This window comes from Salvelinus namaycush, chromosome 22 (assembly GCF_016432855.1).
Source record: "Salvelinus namaycush isolate Seneca chromosome 22, SaNama_1.0, whole genome shotgun sequence".
NCBI lineage: Eukaryota > Metazoa > Chordata > Actinopteri > Salmoniformes > Salmonidae > Salvelinus > Salvelinus namaycush.
Window position 1 is genome coordinate 24,048,132 of NC_052328.1, and position 24,073 is coordinate 24,072,204.

Below are 24,073 nucleotides of genomic sequence, written 5' to 3' on the forward strand. Positions count from 1 at the left end.
TATTAAAATAATTAATCAAGCTGATGTCCTCACCATTGTGTGGTTGTGTTGTATTGTATAATCATATAAGCTTATACCCCTAATATATTTCAGTGTCTATGACTGCCATAGGTATTCATAAAAAGATCAACAATTGAAATATCTGTTGAACATGTTGGAGGTGTTTAATGGATCTGTCGATTGTAGAATAATATAGAATAATTATTGACAGAATCATTTGATTTGGGAGCGATGGAGTCATACAACAGGGGTCCATGAGGAAAACCTGATTTGGGGTGGTGTTCATGGTCTGACTATATGGTAGAGTGAGACCGAAGGCCGTTCTCTTCTTTCTATCACTCTCCTCCCTCACCTGTCACAGCCAGCACCCATGTGGCATTCTAGAGTACTTATCACTGCTAAGTCGTCAAGGCAACCCGCTAAAATAAGGCCCTGACAAGGAGGTGTGAGAGTGACTGAGAAAAAAGGCAAGGAAAACAACTCTTTTACATCGGAGCCAAGCAAACCAGTTTTGTGGCAATTTGACAGACATTTAACCATATATATATTTGGTTGGCTAGTCAAGAATTTGCCAGAAATTTTGACTATTCTCACTATGGAAGGATATCTCCCTGATTAGGGGGCAGCAGCTGCGCCTCCCAAATGTCTGGCACTGGGAAACAACATGGGCATAGTGGTGTCCAGGTGAGTGTAAGGTCTAACTGCTAGCTATAGGCATCTCAGCTTGTGTCAGTAGTCTAATATGGGTTGCATGCATCCCTGAAGAATATAATTCTGTTGGTCAAATATATTGCTGAATAAATAATACATCTAATGTCCTTTGTTAACGCTGGGTAATGCAGCTCTGTCTTTGTGTATTTGTCTCAGAGTGACTAACTGTCGTATAGAACCATCCAGAAAACGCAGCAACGCCTTGCAACCTAAAAACAACACCCCCTACAGGAAGGTCAATGGTACTATCAAATCATCCCAATGTCACACACTGACTCCAGTGCAGAGACAGACCCAAGGTAGGTTATCAGCCCATATTAGATCAAGTGGATATAAGATTAAGTATAAATGTGGATTTAAAGTTGTGACTGGAGTTATCATGAGGGGATTTATGATCAAAGGACCACAATCTGGGCCTCCCGAGTGGTGCAGCGGTCTAAAGCACTGTATAGCAATGCTAGATGCGTTACTACAGACCTGGGTTCATTCCTGGGCTGTGCCACGATCGGCCATGGCCGGGAGTCCCATAGGACGGCACACAATTGTCCGGGCGAGGGGAGGGTTTGGCTGATGGGGCTTTACTTGGCTCATCATCATCACGCTCTAGCGACTCCTTGTGGCGGGCCGGGTGCCTGCAAGCTGAACCCAGTCGCCAGTTGAACATTGATTGCAATATGCATTTCGGCTCTGTGTGTATGATTTTCTCTGATGTGTGTGTGTGTGAGCGCAGGTACATGTGTGTGTGCATACTGTTGTCCAGTAGTGTGTGAGCCTGAGGTGCAGGAGGTGTTAATTCCTGCCTTCCCAGAGAGGGTGAGTGTGCAGCGAGGCTACATCACCCCCCAGCAGGTATATAACCTGTTGAATGCAGAGGCTGGACATCCCGCTCTACATGATCCGAATTACATCCTCATCCTGGACTGTCGCAGTGCAGAGAGGTGGGAGCACTCACGCAACACACCTTCAGAACACAAACATGCACACCCAATGTAGCCACTTGATCACACCTCACAGACTTGTTGTAGATACGTGGAAGTAGTGTAGGGGCCTGAGGGCACAGACTTAATGTGTTGTGAAATCTGTTAAAATTGTATAACTGCCTTCATTTTGCTGGACCCCAGGAAGAGTAGCTTCTGCCTTGGCAGGAACTAATGGGGATTCATAATAAATACAAATACTTACTGTAAAAGCATTGTGTTGATATGTGTGTGTTCATTGGTTGTCAGGTACAAGCAGAGTCATCTGGTTACAGCCAGGGCTAGTGTGACAGTGATCCACCCAGATCTGGGCTGTCTGATCAGCTGTGTGCAGCTCCAGGAGTTCTCTATCATATTGCTGTACGCTGAGGAGGGCCACAGCCCAGGTAATACACTGCACACTCCTTTGCTACAACATAGGGAGCATCAGACACAATCAACACAGACACTGTACAACCTCAGCAACACAAAAGCACCCTTCTAACCTTCACTGTGTGGTTGTTTTATGTCTGTCTGTGTGTGTATCAGTGGGCAGTGTGGAGGCTAGGGCAGCCTCCCCGTTCCTCCAGCGCTGCTTCTTCCAGCTCAGTGACCTGGGCATGGACCCTGTCATCCTCCTAGGGGGCTTCGCCGCCTTCCACACCCTCTACCCCTTCCTCTGCACCTCCCGCATGGCTCTTCTAGAGCCCGACAGGTACGCCCTCACCATCTACCCCTCTGAGATCCTGGAGGGGGAGCTCTACCAGGGCTCAGCTGCCCAGGCCTCTGACTACCACATCCTTGAGAACCTTAACATCACCCATGTGGTCAACGCTACGGCTGAATACCCTGATGCATTTCCCAGCACCCTCAGCTACCTTAGGCTGCGGCTGAGCGATGACGCCCAGCAGGACTTGGTGGAGGCGCTGCCCCAGGCGGCGAGGTTCATTGCTGGGGCCCTGAGCAGCGAGGTTGGGGGTAGGGTGCTGGTGCACTGCAGCATGGGGCGGAGCCGTAGCTCGGCGCTAACGCTAGCCTTCCTAATGCAGCACCAGCGGTGGACACTGCTGCACGCCATCCGCTGGCTGAAGGAGAGGAGAGCATGCACGGCGCCCAACGTGAACTTCCTGCTGCAGCTGTTGACCTACGAGGAGCAGCTGTTCGGACGAAGGCTTACCTCGCTGGACGACATCCGCCTGTGAAGTTATGTGGTTTGCGCAGTGCAGTTTCTGTGCATAATTCATGGAGAGGGAGGTGGACTGTGGACAGAGCCCACTGTGATTCAAATAATGGCGTTTTTAAAGACTCATTGGGAGAGTTGTATGACCTTGATGGTCTTAATAACTTTAAGCTGTTTGGTTTTCTTTGTCATTGTTGCCCTAGGTCTAGGACTGTATTTTATTAAGGGTTATTTGAGGGATGATGTTTTTTCAGAACACTGGGACGCTGATGTTGCAGCATTACAGTGGATAAGGGGAGAGGAAGTGAATGTATTTGCATCAGTGCTGATACCAGCTTATGCAGAGGCCATCTGTGTATTCAAAGCTTGGTTAGAAACTTGTTCAGCTCTAATATTTTGTCTGGGACCTGGTAGAGCTACGAATAATATAAACATATTTCCCTGTTTCTCCTATCACTGAACATAAAACTACTGAACAGTTATGCTTAGAAGAAAGCAGAGTCATCTGGTGGCTACTAGACATTTTGCATTCAAAGTGAGGATGCTCTGTGTATGAAACACGTGGACATAAATTCCAGTTGAAAGGGCCTCAAGTGGTCAAAGTTGGGTTGTTATTGCCATATCGTTTACACCTGTGTCCAGGCCTTTGAATGGAGTAAAGAAAGGCGGAGGAAATGGAGGAAGTAACCTACATAAATTGGTACAATAGTGTGTTTTAAAAACTGTGAACAGGTCACTGCAGGGATAAAGGAGAATGGGTATTGAGTTCTTTTTTCCCCAATACAAAAGTGGACACACATACAAGAGTTTGTTCACACTGACTGTACCATGCAGAAAGGTACTTTCTTCCAAATTAATAGATGGCCGTTTCTGTACACAGGGCTAACAGTGGATTATCCCATTTGATTCATAAGACTGAATGTGACTAAATGTGGCTGTATTGCCCCCCCCCCCCCCCCCCCCCACATACACCAAGCTCCTCCCCTGCAGCTCTCTCCAGCCAGCTTCCTTCTAGAAAAACTGGGAAGCAGATCAAGAATCTTCTGGAATGTGGAAGGACCACATGATAAATGACCCCGCCTCCTACTACTGGGGTGAAATTGGCCAAAAAGTTCTTAGTACCTGTGCCTGTTAAAGAAATAGCCATGAAACTTACAGTAAATAAATCCAAATAGAAAAATTAAGTTTGGTGTGACTTTTGGAGCCTGGCCTTTAGGCTAAGGGCCTATAATGGCTTACATTGCTTAAATTATTTGCATACACATATTACATTTTTAGGGGCAAACTGTCAAAGTAAGAATCAACCAACATAAAAGGACAAAAACTTTTTTTAGTAGGGCTTGGGTCTAGGCTAATTGAATGTAAAAGTGTTCAGATGTGGACATAAACCAAACACCAGTGGTCATCCACAATACACACTGTAAACAGTAGTGCATTCTGGAATGCCTAACAGACTAATTCTTCATCATATTTAGGAGTAACATCATTTTATCACGTGTCTGGAGCAAAACGTCCATGCTAATTGTTATATCCCAATAATGACAGGGAAGTAAGGGAACACTTCAGAATTGGTGTGGACGCATGCTCAAAAATTCTCCCCTGAAATTCCCCAGTACCAAACTAGGGTTGAGTGCGTGTGTGCGACTCTGCACGTAGCAGTTTCCGAGGATAGAACCTGCCGCCAGATGGCGAGCCGAGGACCGATGACACGCTGAGGATAAGAGCGACTGGAGGTTGGGGCTGTCATAAACGGTACCAAAGCAACGAGCAGGGACACCTTTGGAGAGCTTGCGAGCGGCTGCCGGGAATATATTTTGGCCACCGGAGTGTTTTTGTGCCACCGTTCCAAGACAAGTCTCTCTTATCATTTCGGTAATAATTCATGTTTGTTTGCATGTTGACAATTATCTGTTTGTTTAAACCTAGCCTAGTGTTAAATTTGATTACCATATCGGATGAGACCTGTATTATTAATAGATAACTTTCTCAATAACTTTCTCTACAAACACGTTGCATGTCCAATATGTGATATCAATTGCTTTTAGTCAGTCTATTGTCTCTATTCTATCAATCAAACTCGTCTTGTCATTTATTTATTTGTAGCCTACTTTACGCACAAAACCTAGCGCCAGGCATCCTATTCCAAACCCATCCACTGCGTAAAATTCCGATACAACGTGGGTATGAGTTTATTTACACATGACTGTGCCTGCGAAATCTCTCCGTCTCAATAGACTAGAATGCTATGAAAACGTTCCAGATATTGCTTTATTAGGCTATTTTTTAAAAGTGACATACTTATGAATATGCCATGGCACTAGCAGGCTATCAAAAGGAAATGTTACAAGCCTTCCTTGGCTAAAATGAATAAACCTGACACTAAACGAAATCGACAACCGTGGCTGTTACATCGTTGTTAGTGATTGTTACATAGCGGCAAGTCATTTATGCACACGTTGTTACAAAATTAACGTGTGTTTACTGACCTACAAAGGCAAATTGTGTTTATTGGCTTAAGGGGCTAACTGAGTTACTTACTGAATTAACAAATTGTCTCAATATCCAGTTTCTTGCCGATTGCAGGTAGTAGAGCAATCACATCATTCACAAACTCACATCCTAAGAAACGTCCTTGCGGGGGAGGGGCGAAGACGTGGCAGTACTCTCCACCTTCTCTCTGACTGATTCTGGAACTTTCACTCATAACTACACTACCGGTCAAAAGTTTTGGAACACCTACTCATTCAAGGGTTTTTCTTTATTTTTACTATTTTCTACATTGTAGAATAATAGTGAAGACATCAAAACTATGAAATAACACATATGGAATCATGTGGTAACCAAAAAAGTGTTAAACAGATCAAAATATATTTGAGATTTGAGACTCTTCAAATAGCCACCCTTTGCCTTGATGACAGCTTTGCACACTCTTGCCATTATCTCAACCAGCTTCATGAGATAGTCACATGGAATGCATTTCAATGAACAGGTGTGCCTTCTTAAAAGTTAATTTGTGGAATTTCTTTCCTTAATACGTTTGAGCCAATCAGTTGTGTTGTGACAAGGAAGGGGGTTATACAGAAGATAGTCCTATTTGGTAAAAGACCAAGTCCATATTATGGCAAGAACAGCTCAAATAAGCAAAGAGAAACAACAGTTCATCATTAGTTTAAGACATGAAGGTCAATCAATACGGAAAATTTCAAGAACTTTTCAAGTTTCTTCAAGTGCAGTTGCAAAAACCATCAAGCGCTATGATGAAACTGGCTCTCATGAGGACTGCCACAGGAAAGGAAGACCCAGAGTTATCTCTGCTGCAGAGGATAAGTCCATTAGAGTTACCAGCCTCAGAAAATGCAGCCCAAATAAATGCTTCAAAGAGTTCAGGGAACAGACACATCTCAGCATCAACTGTTCAGAGGAGACTGTGTAAATCAGGCCTTCATGGTCGAATTGCTGCAAATAAACCATTACTAAAGGACACCAATAAGAAGAGACTTGCTTGGTCCAAGAAACACGAGCAATGGACATTAGACCAGTGGAAATTTGTCCTTTGGTCTGGAGTCCAAATTGGAGATTTTTGGTTCCAGCCGCCATGTCTTTGTGAGACACGGTGTGGGTGAACGGATGATCTCCGCATGTCTATTTCCCACCGTAAAGCATGGAGGAGGAGGTGTTATGGTGTGGGGGTGCTTTGCTGGTGACACTGTCTGTGATTTGTTTAGAATTCAAAGCACACTTAACCAGCATGGCTACCACAGAATTCTGCAGCGATACGCCATCCCATCTGGTTTGGGCTTAGTGGGACTATCATTTGTTTTTCAACATTACAATGACCCAACACACTTCTAGGAAGAGCTATTTTACCAAGAAGGAGAGTGATGGAGTGCTGCAACAGATGACCTGGCCTCCACAAACCCCCGACCTCAACCAAATTGAGATGGTTTGGGATCAGTCGGACCGCAGAGTGAAGGAAAAGCAGCCATCAAGGCAAAGGGTCGCTATTTGAAAAATCTCAAATATAAAATATTTTTTGATGTCTCCCGGGTGGCGCAGTGGTCTAAGGCACTGCATTGCAGTGCTAGCTGTGCCATCAGAGACTCTGGGTTTGAGCCCAGGCTCTGTCGCGACCGGGAGGTCCATGGGGTGACGCACAATTGGCCTAGTGTCGTCCGGGTTAGGGAGGGTTTGGCCGGTAGGGACTTAAATCCGGAACACTAAATTGAGTATGTTAAGCTTGGCATGGTTACATAAGACAGAAGGTTACTTAACACAAATACGAAAGTAGGGTGGCTGGGTAGGCATATAATGAGAATGTCATGCAACATGTTCGAATCTCATCACAGACAAGTTTCGAATTTGTGCTAATTAACAACTTTGCAACTACTTAGCATGTTAGCTAAACCTAACCGTTTAACATAACTCCTAACCTTATCCCCTAGCCTAGCTAACATTAGCCACCTAGCTAATGTTAGCATTAGCCACCTTGGTAACGTTAGTCACAACAAATTGGAATTTGTAATATATCTTATGTTTTTCAAATTCATAACATATTGTATGAATTGCAATTAGTAACATATTGTACAAATTGCAATTAGTAACATATCATACTAAATGGATGATGGACATCCACAAATTAACCTGTTTGGCGTGCAAGCCCGACGTCGGTACACTTATGACAACAGCCAGCTCAAAGTGCAGGGTGCGAAATTCAAAAGATATTTTTTTTAAATATTTAACTTTCACACATTAACAAGTCCAATACAGCATATGAAAGGTACACATCTTGTGAATCAAGCCAACATGTCCGATTTTTAAAATGTTTTACAGGGAAGACAGAATATGTAAATCTATTAGCTAACCACGTTAGCAAAAGACACCACTTTTCTTACTCCATCAGTTTTTTACTCCATCAGTAGCTATCACAAATTCGACCAAATAAAGATATAAATAGCCACTAACCAAGAAACAACTTCATCAGATGACAGTCTGATAACATATTTATTGTATAGCATATGTTTTGTTAGAAAAATGTGCATATTTCAGGTATAAATCATAGTTTACATTGCAGCTACAGTCAGAAATTGCACCGAAAGCAGACAGAAAAATTACAGACACCAACGCCAAATAACTAAATACTCATCATAAAACATTTCTGAAAAATACATAGTGTACAGCAATTGAAAGACAGGCATCTTGTGATTCCAGACAATATTTCCGATTTATCAAGTGTTTTACAGCGAAAACACAATATAGCGTTATATTAGCGTAGCCACAATAGCCAGAAACACTTGGGCGCCGACGACCAGTTCACATGCACGACAGATATTAGAAATAGCATCATAAAATGTTTCTTACTTTTGGTGATCTTCCGTCAGAATGTTGGACAAGGTGTCCTTTGTCCAGAACAGTCGTTGTTTGGATCTGGAACGGCAAATTTCCCTCTTGATTTAGCATGGGCACTTGCCAAGTGGCACGGATCTCTCCAACGTCAACAAAGTCAGAGAACGGAACACGGCAAAACTCCCGAAAAAATTTCAATAATCTGATTAAACTATATTGAAAAAACATACTTTACGATGATATGGTCACATGTATCAAATAAAATCTAAACCGGAGATGTTAGTCGTCCATAACGACAGCTAAACAGAAGGCAAATCCATGTCCCCTTTCGCGCGCTCCAGAAACAGGAAATGGACGGTCACGTCATACAAAGAGCTTTAATTCCACCTCAGACCAAGATAAACACGAAATTTCTTCTCTCACCGCCTCTTGACAACCAGGGGAAGGTGTATGAAGTGTACGTAGACTCTTACTTATCATGCCCATGTATAGGCAGGAAGTTGAACAGAGCATCGATTTCTGACATTCCACTTCCTGGTCAGGAAATGTGCTGCAGAATGAGTTCTGTTTCACTCAGAGAAATAATTCAAACGGTTTTAGAAACTAGAGAGTGTTTTCTATCCAATAGTAATAATAATATGCATATTGTACGAGCAAGAATTGAGTACGAGGCCGTTTGAAATGGGCACGATTTAACTGGCTACTCAATACTGCCCCTTGCAGCCATAAGAAGTTAACACATACAGTACCATACGAAACGTAACATATCATACTAATTTGAGTATCCTGGATTTACATTTACTATGTTACGTCTACCCCTGCATCCAGGTTGTTATTCTCCCAAAAATGACTGTAGTACAGTTTGGGGATTTTTTACCTTTCAGGTTTATGTAAGTATTTGGGCTTCAGCAGCCCTCAAATATATGGACTATAGTAATAGAATGAATTGATGTCACATTTCAAGTTTGTTTTTGGTGTCAGGTTGTGTGACCTTTGAGCCTCCCCTTTCACTGACATTTCTCACCAGACCAGGATAATACTAAACTGGGCCAATGATGTCCTGTCAAATGGTGCATTTTGAGCTCTTGTGTGTTGGTGCCCTTGTATGGCACACTTAATCTAGTGGGGTCTTTTTGTGAAAACCATGGCCACTGTTAAAGAATTACGACTGAGGATAACAATATTACTTTGAAGGTTGTAGCTATCAATTGTCCTATTAACAATCACCCATATTAGCAAACGTATTTAATTTCAAACTTCACATTTCTCTAGTAGCGCCCTATAGGTTATTTATTGTAATGAACAATATCAGCAAAATCTCCATGATAAGTGGTCGGTTTTGTCGGTGTCGATCATTTCTGGATTTCCACCTATAGTGTGGGGTCATTGTATCAGGGGCGCAACTTTGGTTTTAGAAGTGGGGGGGGGGAATAATAATAATAATTCTTATTACATTTTTTTGATCCAGTCGGATATAACACTCCAAACAGCCTACCCGACCACTCGGAGACGTCCGCATGGTCCCACCGTGGCCTCGTTTTGTATCACATTCCAATGATAAAACTGGGGGGGATAAAAATGCAATTTCAGAATGTGAGGGGGGGCATGTCCCCCGTCCCCAGTGAAAGTTGCGCCCCTGCATTGTATGGTTTATGTTGTATAAAATTGTAAAGATAAGACCTTTATTAAATGACTTGCGAGGTTAATACTTCTCTTCTATAATATCAGTGCTTTTGTATGTCTAGGATATTGCAGGTTTTACAGAATATCTGTACAGATGGGTGCTCCACGACTCTCCCTGAAAACCACAGGAATGGAGCCTTCATATCTACATTTCAAGTGTGAAGTCATGCAGTCTGAAATTTCTCCATGGCCTACACTCTTAGAAAAATAGGTGCTATCAAGAACCTAAATGGGTTCTTCGGCTTTCCCCATAGAAGAACCCTTTGAAGAACCCTTTTTGGTTCCAGTTAGAACTGATTTCCAGAGAGGGTTCTACCTGGAACCCTTTTTTGTCTTTGTGATCATAACAGATCAGTTAGCATCTATCATATCAGGTGATTTTTATTTAACTAGGCAAGTCAGTTAAGAACAAATTCTTATTTACAATGATGGCCTACCGGGGAACAGTGGGTTAACTGCCTTGTTCAGGGGCAGAATGACAAATTTTTGCCTTGTCAGCTCTGGGATTCAATCCAGCAACCTTTCAGTTACTGGCCCAACACGCTAACCACTAGGCTACCTGCCACCCCCTGTGCTTATAAGATATTCCAGTTGAAGGTGAAACAAAGCTCAAACAGTAGTCTGAATTCAACATCATACAATAAGGATGTGTGCGTGCGTGTGGGTGTGCGCGCGCGTGCGTTTGAAGTACCAGAATGCTCACTTTGGTCAGACACAGGAAGGTTTCATTCTAATAGTGTAGGATGTTGACACTTAGTCTGGTCATCCAAAGGTTAGTCATGACTGTGTGTGTTTCATCCAGCCTTTGAAATACACTAACAGCCCCTATAACTCCCTTTTAAAGCAAATTTAATACAGTCATTAGTTATATTACAACTTCACTTCACAAATGGCGAAACTGTAACAATGTGAGGCTAATGATCTAAAACTAAAAAAAATGTGATTGACAGACCGGGAAGGTTTTTTCACTCACAAGTGATATTCTGTCTGTGGCACTGGCACAATACCTCTATTACCTAATATAACCACCAGCTGCTTTGCCAATCCCTTGTCCATCCCTTGTCCATCCCTTGTCTATCCCTTGTCTATCCCTTGTCTATCCCTTGTCTATCCCTTGTCTATCCCTTGTCTATCCCTTGTCAATATTTAATTTTCCCACTGACTTGCCCTCTATTTGCCATGCGTTAGTAACTGGAGGGTAATGACTGACTTCTGTAAGTGTAGCTTGGACATAAGCCTCAAACTGTGAATGAGTGATTGAACCTCATTGAGGTGTGTGTGTTTCCCAGGTAACACAGTGTAATGAGAGAGTTGACGTAAAAGGACTTAACTCTACAGTAGCACTGGATAACACTAACCTCAGGCTTGTTTGAAACAAGTAGGCCCTACAGGCATATGACAAGTACTAACGGATTATTGGTCCAAGGAGGTTAAACCTCAGGGAAAGAACGCAGACTCATTTTGTAAAGTGGTTCATCTGTTTTCTATACAGGCAAAGTGATTTCTCCTGGGACTGGTTACTGCTAGTTGAAACCCAGTTACGTACGGGCGTCTGTAGAGCAGCCATTTGAGGTTAGTGGCTCTCTTAGAGGCTTGGTAATTAACAGTAACACTTTACATGCTCTGGCATAACACTTTGAGGCCATTATCATAACAGTGACACTGTCACTACTGTCACTCTGCACTCTGCAATAAGGTTGATATTCTTATGCTGCCAATCTGCTATAAAACTCATAAGTGAAGTGTTACTTTCATTTGAGCACCAGTGAGAAACATTACTGTAAGTGGTGTAGTACTGTGTAAGACAACTCTGTGTCTCTCTGTGATAAATAGAATTTAACACGTGAACGTATAAAGCATTTAACGTGTACCCACCGTTTTGCACTTACAGTTCTTGGCTTCTGGCTCTTTCCACTCCCTGTTGACCTTCATAGAAATATCACCTGTATGTGTTTCCTTTGTTTTCAATCAAATCCTCACTCTGTTTAAGAAAATGAGGACTTGCCTAAGCCTGTCCATTACCTAAACCTTCAGTAGATAGAGTCTCTGTTGGCTGAGTTGGTGCCAGAGGGGGGAAGGTACGTGCAATGACCTTTACATTGGCAGCGGGTTAGTATTTTTTATATATACTTCATATTGGTGCTGCTTTCAATCCTGTCTCTCTTTGACCTCCTTATTCATAATATGGTGAGTTATGCGTAAAGGTAATCCTATATGCCATAATTATAGATATCCAAATATTAGAAATTGTACTTGTGACCTTATTTTTTGGGTCCTTCCTACTTCCTCAGCCTTCATCTCATGTGCACAGTAGAATGCAGATGTGTGTCACCAGCTTGTATGTTTTAGATGTTAGTGATCGTCAGTCCTGTGTCAAGTGTCTTCCAAACTATCTTCGAGGTTGCCAGATTGGTATTTCCGTATCAGTGCAGCTAGGATTTAGATGTATGCACCTGTTCTTAGTTATGTTTTGCCAGCAGTATTTAAACAATATAAACTCTTATGCTAGGATGAATTGGGTGTGTGTCAGCTACAGGACAAAGAGTGCTACTGCTTTCAGCCAGATCAGCTACTGTTAACACAGAGAGGTTATACTGCAGGCTTTGTCCAATGTTGCCATTCGTTCTTACATGCTTAATGAGTAGTAGGTATGCTAGATAAGCTAATGTGTAGAGGGGTGATTCATTTTTGTTGCTAAATAGAGAAATCTGCTGGATAGTACTGTAGCATTCACGGAACTTCCAGTGTTAAAGTTTCCCGCAATGTGGACTTGTCTCTATTGATGAGGTATTGTCTGTGTGTTTTAAAGACCCCAGGCTAATAGGGACGTGTGTTTGTGAAATAGAGGTAATGTCTATGTGTGAAGTCCCCTCCTCCCCTCCTCCCATTTCTGGCCCATCCGTCCGCCTCCATGTCCATCCCTGAGGGCAATATAGACAGGCATGTTTGTTCAAACAAGGCCCACGCTACTTCCCTGACACACACACACTGGACGACTAGTGGAGGCTCGCTATGGGGGTAGGAAGAGCACAGTACCACTCCCGCAGGGCTAAGTCATGTCTAGATAGGGGCAGCCAGGCAAAAGCCATGACAGTGCCAACTCCAGAGCTCATGTGCCAAGCTAGGCACTCTATGGCCACATCCAAGGGGTTATATTCATCTCAGTGTGGTGGGTGAGGCAGAGAGGAAGTCATTCAATGTAATACTGTTTTAGAGGACTACTCTCTTTGAAACACACTAACACACGCGCATGCATGCACACACCCACCCACACACTAACACTCCCTTTCTTTTTTCTGTTTGCTATTTCCCTATGGCTTATTCTTCCACGGCCTCACACTGACGAAACCACTCTTTGGGGGTTGAGGATTGAGGCCTTGCTGTGTCAGCCTGCAGACAGCCAGGGTTAGGGTTTGTCCTGCCTTCAAGGAATGTCCATTCCCACTTCTATTTTAAGTATTTGAGAGGCAGCACAGGTATAGCTAATTGTATGTGTTTTCTGACCTGTGTGTCAGGATAGTCTAAACTCTGGGGGAAAAGATGAGTGGACTATGATGCTATAAGTTTCACATGTATCGGAGAAATTCTGGGAAATATAATTCGCAATTATATTCTTCATCAATAAATTCTCTCCTGTAGATCATTGGACCATTCTGTCAAAAGGGAACGCCCCTGTTGATTATGACTATTTCTAGTACATTAGCTGACAGAGTGTTCGAGTGAGCAAACAACATACGTTCATTGTCCTTCTTTCACTCCTCCTCATTCTGGCCTCCTCTCTTTTCCTCTCTCTGCCACCCCCTCTCTCTCTCTCTATCTCTCTGTCTTTCTCTCTCCCAGTATGTCCAGGATGGAGGGACAGTGTTGGTGGTATTTACTGGTGTTGAGCTGCCTGTTCCAGACTCTTTCAGCCCACAGTGACTTTTACACATCCATCGGTGAGACTCCTCCCGTCCCTATGAGATACATAGTCATATGGTTGTGAGACAGGTGTTGGGTCTGCCCTCAAAGCCTGTCTGTCAAGCACATACTGTGCATTTTATCTACCCGGAAGTACGGGTTTCTACCCGAAAGTACGGGTTCTTATTTTTTCTCATCTACACAGAAGTTGAAAGATATAGTACACAGTGTATTCCTTATCATCATGTGTATGATTGGTTTAACTAAACTTAAAATAAAGTTTGATAATGTGTGCATTTTCCTCCCTTAGGTCACATGACAGATCTGTTGTACACAGAGAAAGACTTAGTCACTTCACTGAAGAATTATATCACGGCAGAGGAGAACAAGCTGAAGCAGGTTAAACAGTGAGTGTCCACACGCACACGCGCACACGCACACGCACACGCACACAGAGTAGCTGAATTGTGTCTCTTCTCCCATCCCTCTCTTAGGTGGGCAGAGAAGCTGGATGTGTTATCAGCCATAGCCATGCAGGACCCCGAGGGCTTCCTGGGAAACCCGGTCAACGCCTTCAAACTGATGAAGAGGCTGAACACAGAATGGGGAGACCTGGAGAGCCTGGTGCTGAAGGACACCAAGGACGGTTAGATATGATGACACTATGAAGTTCACATTAGAAGAGATGAAAAGGAAGTTGAAAAGTAGTCACAAAGCAGAAATGACAGATACTAGTTTTTTAACATAAAATATTTGCTGCAATGTTTGTTTGTCTTTTAGATGCTCACAGTGAGCATCCTCACTAATGAGGATCTCTGTCCTTCTCTCAGGCTTCATCTCTAACCTGACCCTCCAGAGGCAACACTTCCCTACCGATGAGGACCAGACAGGCGCAGCCAAGGCACTGCTCAGACTGCAGGACACCTACAGACTGGACACCATCACCATCTCTACAGGAGACCTGCCAGGTAATGTTAGGGAGCGCTAGAGAGAGAACCTCAGGCCTTTCATAATTTGTAGGTTTGTAATCACTGACTCATCCACAGGAGTGACGCACAAGAGCCCCATGACAGTGGAGGACTGCTTTGAGCTGGGGAAAATTGCCTACAGCGAGGTGGACTACTACCACACTGAGCTATGGACGGAACAGGCCCTAAAGCAGCTGGACGAAGGAGAGGAGTCTACCGTGGACAAGGTCACCGTGTTGGACTACCTCAGCTATGCTATTTACCAGCAGGGGGATCTAGGCAGGGCCCTGGAGCTCACCAAGAGGCTACTCATGCTGGGTGAGTTACCCTAATGCGGCTCAGAATGAAAGGAGTTAAACTAGTCACACCGGGAGCGAGGATTTGAAGGACACACTGACAGAGTTAAAGGAGAGCACACTAAAGGAGCTAAGTTATGGGATGGGTATACTTGGAGGTTAACTGGTAGTGTAACACTGTGAATGTTAATGAGTGCTGAGGGAATATGATGCCCTCCGGGTGAATCATTGAACAACAGTTGCTGTCCTGTATGCCCATCATAAACTGGTATAGAGGATTACTCATGAAATGTCCCAGGTGGCAGTAGGGTCTGAAGTTAGTGATTCAGATAGATCCAGATGAAAATTCTAAATGACTCTTCCTTGTCTGTTTACTGTATGAGCATCAGTATTCCATCTCACTGTCCCCTCTCTCACCTCACTCCAGACCCGGAACACCAGCGTGCCAACGGCAACCTGAAGTACTTTGAGTTTCAACTGATAAATCAGAGGAAGGCCCAGGCCCAGGAGGCCCAGAAGGCCCGGGAGGAGGGCAAGGAGCGAAGGAAGAGACTGACGAGTGATGCCTCCAAGAAGAAGAAGCGCTTCAGGGAGCCTGTCCCAGAGAGGAAGATGTATGAGATGCTGTGTCGAGGGGAGGGCATCAAGCTGGTGAGGAGGAATTACTCACTCACACACACACACACACACGAAAAATGTATCAACCCCTACAAAAATGTCCATTCATTATAATCAACATAATAATGAATATTTCCTGTTACTGCAGGATTATTTTCCTGCTATAGCAACTGGCTCAAATTAAGATCCTACGTCTGTACGTGTAAATCTGTCTGTCTTACCTCCCTCTATCCACCCCGTCTCTGCCTTGTAGACCCCCCGCAGACAGAGACGGCTTTTCTGCCGTTACTTTGACAACCACGGTCACCCCAAGTACCTCCTGAGCCCGGTGAAGCAGGAGGATGAGTGGGACCGGCCCTACATAGTCCGCTACCATGACATCATCTCTCACGGCGAGATTGAGAAGGTCAAAGAGCTGGCCAAGCCCAGAGTGAGTTCCACTCTCTGTCAGTGTGTGTGTGCTATATTGAGATAATAAGGGTTCAGAAGGGTGTCATGGCCACACAGATGTGTCTGAGAGAAGGGTTTCATGGTCCTACAGAAGTGGATTTGCTGTGGATATGTTCTGTGGTAATCAGAGAGGCTCGTACTAGTAACTGTCTGACCAGCTGCAGCTGTGTCTGCAGAGTCAAGGCCACTAGTAGACAGAATGAATAGGAAATGTTCATGCTAAACATAAACACTCTTCCCACTGGGCACAAACATCATTTCAACGTCTAGTTTTGATTTACATTTGGTTGAGTTGTCAACTAACATCAATTCAACAAAACATGTCACCATGTCATTGGATTTAGGTTAAAAGACAACATTTCCTTACATTGATGACTTTTTCAAATCCAATCAGTCAGACATGGAAACAACATTGATTCAACCAGTTTTTGCCCAGTGGGATGACAGTATGTATTGATCAATTCAATGAGTGTTGACTTACTTCTAGACACATATTCAGACTATTAGTAGAGGTCTTTGAACTTGATGTTGACCAAGTAGTAGTTGCCAAGAGTCCATGAAAAAAGTGATTTTCAGACAAAGGCCTATTGCTATAAATGGTTAGACAGGACGTATTCTCAGAGGGAACAGCAAGCTTTTAGTGTGTGTGGTGAGGGGTGTATATCAAATAGCCATGGAAGTGGAGGTAGGTTGAGCCCTGTTAGCCCACGCAAAGCAGGGTCTGGGGGGTGGAGGTGGGTGATGAAGGTGGTGTCAGGGTACCCTCTAAACCCCCTCTCCCTGCCTTATAGCTCCGCCGGGCCACCATCTCCAACCCCATCACTGGTGTGCTCGAGACTGCCCCCTACAGGATCAGCAAGAGGTAAGGTGTAGCCAGGTGCAGGCAGGGGGGAGGAGGGTGTCAAGGGGAGGGGTGGAACAGGAGGGGGAGCACCCATAAACCCTCTCCTCATTCGCACCCCAGCTCAAACCCCTCCTCTTACACCTGCCACTGGCCTATGCCTCTGTGTCCGGACCGTATTCCTCCCTCCCTCCAACGCTGAAAGACTCCTCTGCAGAAGCACGGAACCATACTTTTACTGAACCCTCCTTCACTCTCTCTCTGATTCATTTTCTTAGTCTAACCATAAATCAGATTCTAGAATAGTTCAGGGGTGTTCTAGAAGTTCAGAGTATAAGCTAATGAATAAGGAGAGATGATTGTATGGTCCTGTCTGTGGTGAAAATGTGTTTCTGCTCAGGAGTTCTCTAGGATATGAACCCAGTGGAGTGGGAGGAGAAAAGGTGTAGTTGCTTTTGGCCAACTAAGGGTGTGTCGGGAGCAGTACTTTTCACAAATACTCTGTTCCTTTCATCACTAATGTACATTTACATTTACATTTAAGTCATTTAGCAGACGCTCTTATCCAGAGCGACTTACAAATTGGAAGTAGAGGGAATCACTAGTTCAGCATTCTCCTAAACTATTCTCCTAAACTAGAGAATAAACCATTAAGTTATACTACCCTTGGGTTAAAGGACTGGCCCTGAAACAACCCCTGGCATACTGCTGGAATAACATTAACCGCTTGTGACCAAATCTGCTTTTCTCTCTCCTCTCTCTGTTTCTTTCACTTCCCGTTTCCCTCTACTTCATCTATCGTTTTGGTGTGTTACCTCTCTCTCTCTCTCTGTCTGTTTTTTCTTGTGCCCGGGCAACTAGCTATGGCAGCCACAGTACATGACCCCCTAACTGGGAAACTCACCACGGCCATGTACAGAGTCTCCAAGAGGTAAGGGGTCAAAGGTCATAATACATTTGGGTCTCCAGAGACCCCCCCCCCATCCCCTCTGGTCTCCCATACCATACCACCTGACCTGCCCTGCATCCCCAGGATGTGCTATCCAGGTTTTGGCATGTCTTTGGGTCAGTAGGGCCACCTCACCACCTTTTTCTGCAATGAATCTATGCTGCTCTCTTACAATCAGATGAATGAGGTCATTCTGTCTTCTCTCCTCCTCTGTGCTACTGTGCAGACAGGGCCAATTACACCTCAAGTTTGTGCACACGAACGAACGCACATCCACCCACATTCCCTCTCTCTCGCTCTCTCTCTCAGTTCATAATTTTGATGAATAGTGAGTGCCCACTTGTGTAGATACACCACTAATACACCAGACAACCCCAATCTATGGTCAGACTGCTGATTGTAGGGGAACATGGTGGAACAAACTCCCTCACGACGCCAGGTCAGCGGAGTCAATCACCACCTTCCGGAGACACCTGAAACCCCACCTCTTTAAGGAATATCTAGGATAGGATAAAGTAATCCTTCTAACCCCCCCCCCCCCCCCTTGAAAGATTTAGATGCACTATTGTAAAGTGGCTGTTCCACTGGATATCATAAGGTGAATGCACCAATTTGTAAGTCGCTCTGGATAAGAGCGTCTGCTAAATGACTTAAATGTAAATGTAAATGTAACATGCCAATCTTTAGTCATAGTTCTTTTAATAACTTTCATCTTCTTAAAAATAGAAATGCTCATGCCACACCCATACCACCCCCATACCACCCCACATCACTTTGGTTTTACTGCCCCTGCTTATTACTGTGTATATTGGAGTGTGTATTTGTGTGTGTGTTTGCTAGGGTGTGCACGTGTGTCTGCATGCAAGTGTAGATGTGTGTGTGTGTCTATCTGCCTGTGGGTCTGGGTCTGTGTCTTCGTGTTGAAGTATGTGCAACTGTGTGTGTGGTGAAGGGTTAACTGAACTGAGCGTGAACCTCATTTAAACTGACAACGAGGTCAAAGTGGGAGAGTAATCACAGCAGGGGAGAGAATTTGAAGGAAGAGAAACTTTTTGACCTAACCAGCACTCTATCATGTCCAATTTATGTTTTACTGTCTTCACTTCCCTAACAGCAACTTCTAATAAATCACTTTACTCACACACACATAGACTAACACACATCTTAGTTTTGAATTTGGCTAACCTTACAAGGAATTTCAGTATTAAGTAATACACACAGTGTATTGCACTGGGAAAGAGGAGTCATCTTATTGGCTGAGAGATTCAACAATGTATCCAATAAAAAGGGATGGTGTGTGTAGAGCAGATGGCTGAACTTGAATGGACCTCAAACTTTAGCCCTCTCGCCGTGAAAACATTACGGCCACAACTGCTACAACTCTCACTTTATGCAGTGTATGGCAAATCTATTAAGCAGAGAATCTACCATTTTAATGCTATTTTCTGTGGTTTGACGCTTTTTCATTTTCACACTGTGCCCTGTGGTGCATGACCCAGAAAAACGACTACAAAATAATCTTGAGGTCCATGAAATGACAGATAAGTTATTGTCACGTCTTTATATGATATGTGAAAGAAGCCATGACTCCCAGTGAGAATGGAATGCTCCCTGTTGGAGGGGGTGGTTTAGACCACTGGGCCAGGGTGGATGGTGAAAGACTGGTAGTGTTCACTAAAAGCATTCAAAAAAATCTCCCCTCTGGGCCCCTAAAGTAAACTCATCAACCACCAAAGCCCTTGTGACCTCCAGAACTCTCCCAAGTCACGCGATGACTGCAAACTCAGAGCTTCAGCCTATAGAAGGCTTACATGATTGAAAAGTACATAAATAATACACACAACTTTATTTAGTTACTCCTAAACTTCACTCTGACCAATGTACGCTGAGCTGATTGGAGACTCTGTCGGGACGCTTTCTAAAGTCCTTCCTCTTCCTGTCTCAACGCTCCTCCCACTTCTCATGTATCATCTGCACGTAACACATGAACCTACTGTAGTGTATATATTTCATCTTCAGCAGTAGCTTGCAGCATGCTTTGTCTGTTCTCTCTCTCTCCTAGACTGTTCATCCGTAATAACTACTATACTATAGTGACTCTACCACCCCCCTGTGACGATTTACACACCCTGTATTTGACCTGTTATCCCTGCACCCCTGTGTCCTTCCCCTGTCCCAGTGCTTGGCTGACAGCGTATGAACACCCAATGATTGACCAGATAAACCAGCGGATTGAGGACCTCACAGGACTGGAGATGGACACTGCGGAAGAGTTGCAGGTAAAGTGTGTGTGTTTGAGTGTGTGTCGTTGTTTGAGATGGTTGACAGTTACATTTCCAATATTAATGATCTCACTGTTGCTTTGCAGGTTGCAAACTATGGTGTGGGTGGGCAGTATGAGCCCCACTTTGACTTTGGACGGGTTAGTATTGCCCTGCAGCCTTGATTTAATGACTGCACACATTATTGCTGTAAGATGTTTTTGGATTGCATATAGCAGGGATCATCAACTAGATTCAGCAGCTAGACTATTTTTTTCTTGAGCAGATGGACAGGGGGCCGGACCATAATTACTAATAATTTGTAGACTGCAAATTGACCGCAAGAAGCCCAAACAGATATACTGTATGTGATTGTACACAAATGTTAGCAAGGCTTGAAATGATTATGTTTTAGTCAAATGATATATCTCTCTATTATGCGTGGGATTACTTTGGAACAGAATTCCAAAATTCAAATAACTCTGAGCTGTTTTGATGGTGTTGTTAGAGTCTTTTATGTAAACAACAAAATTGAATGGGCAACAGTGACACTTAGGATGTGGCATTTCTGCTCATAATGATCACGTGATGTCATGATAACTTGTGTTTCTCGCTCTACAGAAAGATGAGCCTGATGCCTTCAAAGAGCTGGGAACTGGAAACCGCATAGCCACCTGGCTTTTCTATGTGAGTGCTCTGTATTCATGAGACTGCTTCCTTCTTTGCCCCCTGCCCTAAAATAAATACTATTTTTTTGGTCTCTTGAAGAGTCCACGGTGATAATAGTTGATGACTAGTTCCTGTTTTCTCGGTTCTAGATGAGTGACGTGGCAGCAGGAGGTGCTACAGTATTCCCAGATGTGGGTGCTGCAGTATGGCCCAAAAAGGTGACTAAATGCTTGTGAGCAATGAGCATGTGTATTTGCAGCCTACAGTATGTGTATGACTGTAGGTACATAGTTCCCTGTAACCTGTCTCTACTGTGTGTGATGTATTACAGGGGACTGCCGTGTTCTGGTACAACCTGTTTCCCAGTGGGGAGGGAGACTACAGTACAAGGCACGCAGCCTGCCCAGTATTGGTGGGCAACAAGTGGGGTGAGTTTGTGTGTTGAAACGACCTAAATGTAGCTGTGTAAATGTCTATGACACTGTTATAACCATAGACATCCTATTAAATGACCATTATTACTAGTATTGTAATTCCTAAATCTGTAGTTATAACTCCCACCACGGTCATTCCTTTACTTTTCTCAAGTGATCATTGTTGTGGTCTTCACCAAGTTCTCTGATATAAACTGAGTGTACAAAACATTAAGAACACCTTCCTAATATTGAGTTGACCTCAGAAACAGCCTCAAATCATCGGGGCATGGACTCTACAAGGTGTCGAAAGCGTTCCACTGGGATGCTGGCCCATGTTGACCCCAATGTTTCCCACAGTTGTGTCAAGTTGGCTGGATGTCCTTTGGATGGTGGACCATTCTTAATACACACGGGAAACTGTTGAGAGTGAAAAACCTACTACTACCATACCCAGTTCAAAGGCACTTAAATATTTTGCCATGCCCATTCACCATCTGGATGGCACACATACATAATCCATGTCTCAATTGTCTAAAGGCTTAAAAATCCTTCTTGAACCTTTCTCCTCTCCTTCATCTACACTGATTGAAGTGGATTTAACAAGTCATAGCTTTCACCTGGATTCACCTGCTCAGTCTATGTCATGGAAAGAGCAGATTTTCCTAATGTTTTGTACACAGTATTGCAGACTAGAGTACTGTAGATTTTTTACCAGACTAGGCTATGGTACAGTAGCTAACGTCTTTCTCTGTTCTCCTTGTCACCCTCAGTATCAAACAAATGGATCCATGAAAGAGGGCAGGAGTTCCGGCGACCCTGTGGCCTGAATGAGACTGCATGATGAGGGAAGGCTTTTCCCTTCCATGCCCTCTTCCTCTACCCCTCTCCTCCTCTATCCTTCTCTTCCTCTACCCCTCTTCAACCCCAGGGTCTGAGAGCACTGCTGTGGATGACAGGCCGTGAAAAGTGGGCCATTGGCATCCCTCCTTCTCCTCCTCTTCCTCCCTCCTTCACGTCATCCGTTCCTTACCCCCGCTCTGTACCTCTGAGCCCAGGATGTTTTGGGGCTTTCAGCTTGGACAGTATTAGTGGTGTTCTGACTGACATGGTGCTCTCATGGCTCTTTGATATGTCTCAAATGAATACGTGTGTTCACCCTTATGTCTTTGTTTGCACTTTTTACGGGCTCTGTACACAGCAAAAAATTGTCATTTCAGAGCACAGGTTCTGCATCTTGCTCTGTTCTAATGTAAATAATATCTCCTCTCTAAGTGCATGTCCATAGTATTCCATGGACTGTTTTCTCAATTCAGGTCAAGTGTTTACTCCATCTCTTATTTCAACACTGATGTCACTCCAGTTTATACTAACATATCTCTCTCAAAAACACACACCACACACACAGACATACACTCCCACGTACAGCACAGACAATCTTATCTGACGTTTAACTGTTTATAGCTGGGGTATCATTTGTTTTTTAAGATCTGGTTTGGTATTTAACTGACTTTGGATTTGAATACTCACTCACGTTTTTAACAGAACATTTGATTCTTTGGCCATACAGATGAGTTGCGCTTCCCCATTTGTGTGATGGAAAAGAGGGAGGGAGAAACATTGGACATGGTGTCTTTAAAATCTTGGAAAATTCACTCAGATTCATGCAACCTTAAAGTGTATAGATGTGGGCCCATCCATAAAAAGTAGTGGTGTTTTTTTAGAAGGCAAGACAAAGAATTTCTGGTGTTTTCCCCACTGAAAAGTATTTTGAGGCCTGTTTCTTTATGTAATACTATCTGGGGGCCTCAAGGAAGAAACATGATATTTATATCTGACAAGATTCACCCATTGTGTGGTTTGTACATCCTTTCAAATATGCAGGAATATTTTTGGAAGTGTGAAATTAATATTTTCTATAGAAATAAAGTCTAAATGTCATTGCTACCCACCTGAGTGATGTTGTTTTTTTCCCTCTCTGTTACGTTCGTCGATGGAAGGATCGGACCAAGGTGCAGTGTGGTAGGCGTACATCTTTCTTTATTTAATGAACACCGAAAAAACAACAAATACAAAACGTCTAGTAGGGCTAAACAGCACAGTACCAAAAACAAGATCCCACAAACTACAGGTGGAAAAAAGGCTGCCTAAGTATGATCCCCAATCAGAGACAACGATAGACAGCTGCCTCTGATTGGGAACCATACCCGGCCAACAAAGAAATAGAAAACATAGATTGCCCACCCTAGTCACACCCTGACCTAACCAAATAGAGAATTAAAAGGATCTCTAAGGTCAAGGCGTGACACTCTCATCAACTACATTTTTAAAGCCCTCAGCTATGACCCCTACATTTTCAGGTGGGTGTTTTGTAGGCCATCTTCACTAAAATATCCAATAGGAAGTACTGTAGTCTATGATGGTTTATAAAAGCTACAATGGATGTGAGATGCTATGTACTGTTTATGTGTGAGGAAGGAAGAGAAAGTGTGTGTGTGGTCAGCTGTAGACACACAGGGCCATATCAGAACACTGGCCTGGCTCCAGATTGATTGGAAGGGAGGAGGCCTCTGTCTGTGTTGGTGAATGAAAGAATGTGTTTGGTATCATCAGAAATACAATATTGTGTGCGTGGGTGGGTGCAGACGCGCCTGTTAAATCACTGCTAGGACCTGATTGCTGTCACACCCCCTTGCCTTATTAGAGTCCAGAATAACATTCCTAAGGTCTGCACTGTTGGAGGGGACAGTGTCCAGACCTGGGAATTAAATTCCAAGAGCTATCTGTGGCTTCTCTCCCTAATCACTTCAATTATCCTATGGTGTCCTACAGTGC

General features: G+C 43.8%; 2 protein-coding genes across 2 annotated transcripts; both read left to right on the plus strand.

Annotated features, from left to right (window-relative positions):
* Nucleotides 1-664: 664 nt before the first annotated feature.
* LOC120017800 (serine/threonine/tyrosine-interacting-like protein 1) lies at nucleotides 665-2,869 on the plus strand. Its single transcript, XM_038960772.1, has 5 exons — nucleotides 665-684; nucleotides 868-1,010; nucleotides 1,442-1,649; nucleotides 1,938-2,074; nucleotides 2,217-2,869. The coding sequence occupies exons 1-5, from the start codon at nucleotides 665-667 to the stop codon at nucleotides 2,867-2,869; spliced, it is 1,161 nt and encodes a 386-aa protein (XP_038816700.1).
* Nucleotides 2,870-4,467: 1,598 nt separating this feature from the next.
* LOC120017681 (prolyl 4-hydroxylase subunit alpha-1-like) lies at nucleotides 4,468-23,187 on the plus strand. The gene is made up of 15 exons (XM_038960606.1): nucleotides 4,468-4,719; nucleotides 13,714-13,811; nucleotides 14,084-14,180; nucleotides 14,268-14,419; nucleotides 14,604-14,741; nucleotides 14,820-15,059; nucleotides 15,465-15,688; nucleotides 15,909-16,085; nucleotides 16,897-16,967; nucleotides 20,075-20,174; nucleotides 20,264-20,317; nucleotides 20,778-20,843; nucleotides 20,975-21,043; nucleotides 21,157-21,253; nucleotides 22,012-23,187. The coding sequence occupies exons 2-15, from the start codon at nucleotides 13,715-13,717 to the stop codon at nucleotides 22,080-22,082; spliced, it is 1,653 nt and encodes a 550-aa protein (XP_038816534.1). The 5' UTR covers nucleotides 4,468-4,719; nucleotide 13,714; the 3' UTR covers nucleotides 22,083-23,187.
* Nucleotides 23,188-24,073: the final 886 nt, after the last annotated feature.

What these genes read in the sequence shown, in the direction of transcription:
- LOC120017800 (XM_038960772.1), top strand. Translation starts at nt 665, where the DNA reads ATGGGCATAGTGGTGTCCAG. An exon ending in AGTGCAGAGACAGACCCAAG is followed by an intron (nt 1,011 to 1,441) that starts GTAGGTTATCAG and finishes GTGTGAGCGCAG; the next exon opens with GTACATGTGTGTGTGCATAC. An exon ending in TGAGGAGGGCCACAGCCCAG is followed by an intron (nt 2,075 to 2,216) that starts GTAATACACTGC and finishes TGTGTGTATCAG; the next exon opens with TGGGCAGTGTGGAGGCTAGG.
- LOC120017681 (XM_038960606.1), top strand. Translation starts at nt 13,715, where the DNA reads ATGTCCAGGATGGAGGGACAGTGTTGGTGGTATTTACTGGTGTTGAGC. An exon ending in TGACTTTTACACATCCATCG is followed by an intron (nt 13,812 to 14,083) that starts GTGAGACTCCTC and finishes TTCCTCCCTTAG; the next exon opens with GTCACATGACAGATCTGTTG. An exon ending in CAAGAGGCTACTCATGCTGG is followed by an intron (nt 15,060 to 15,464) that starts GTGAGTTACCCT and finishes ACCTCACTCCAG; the next exon opens with ACCCGGAACACCAGCGTGCC.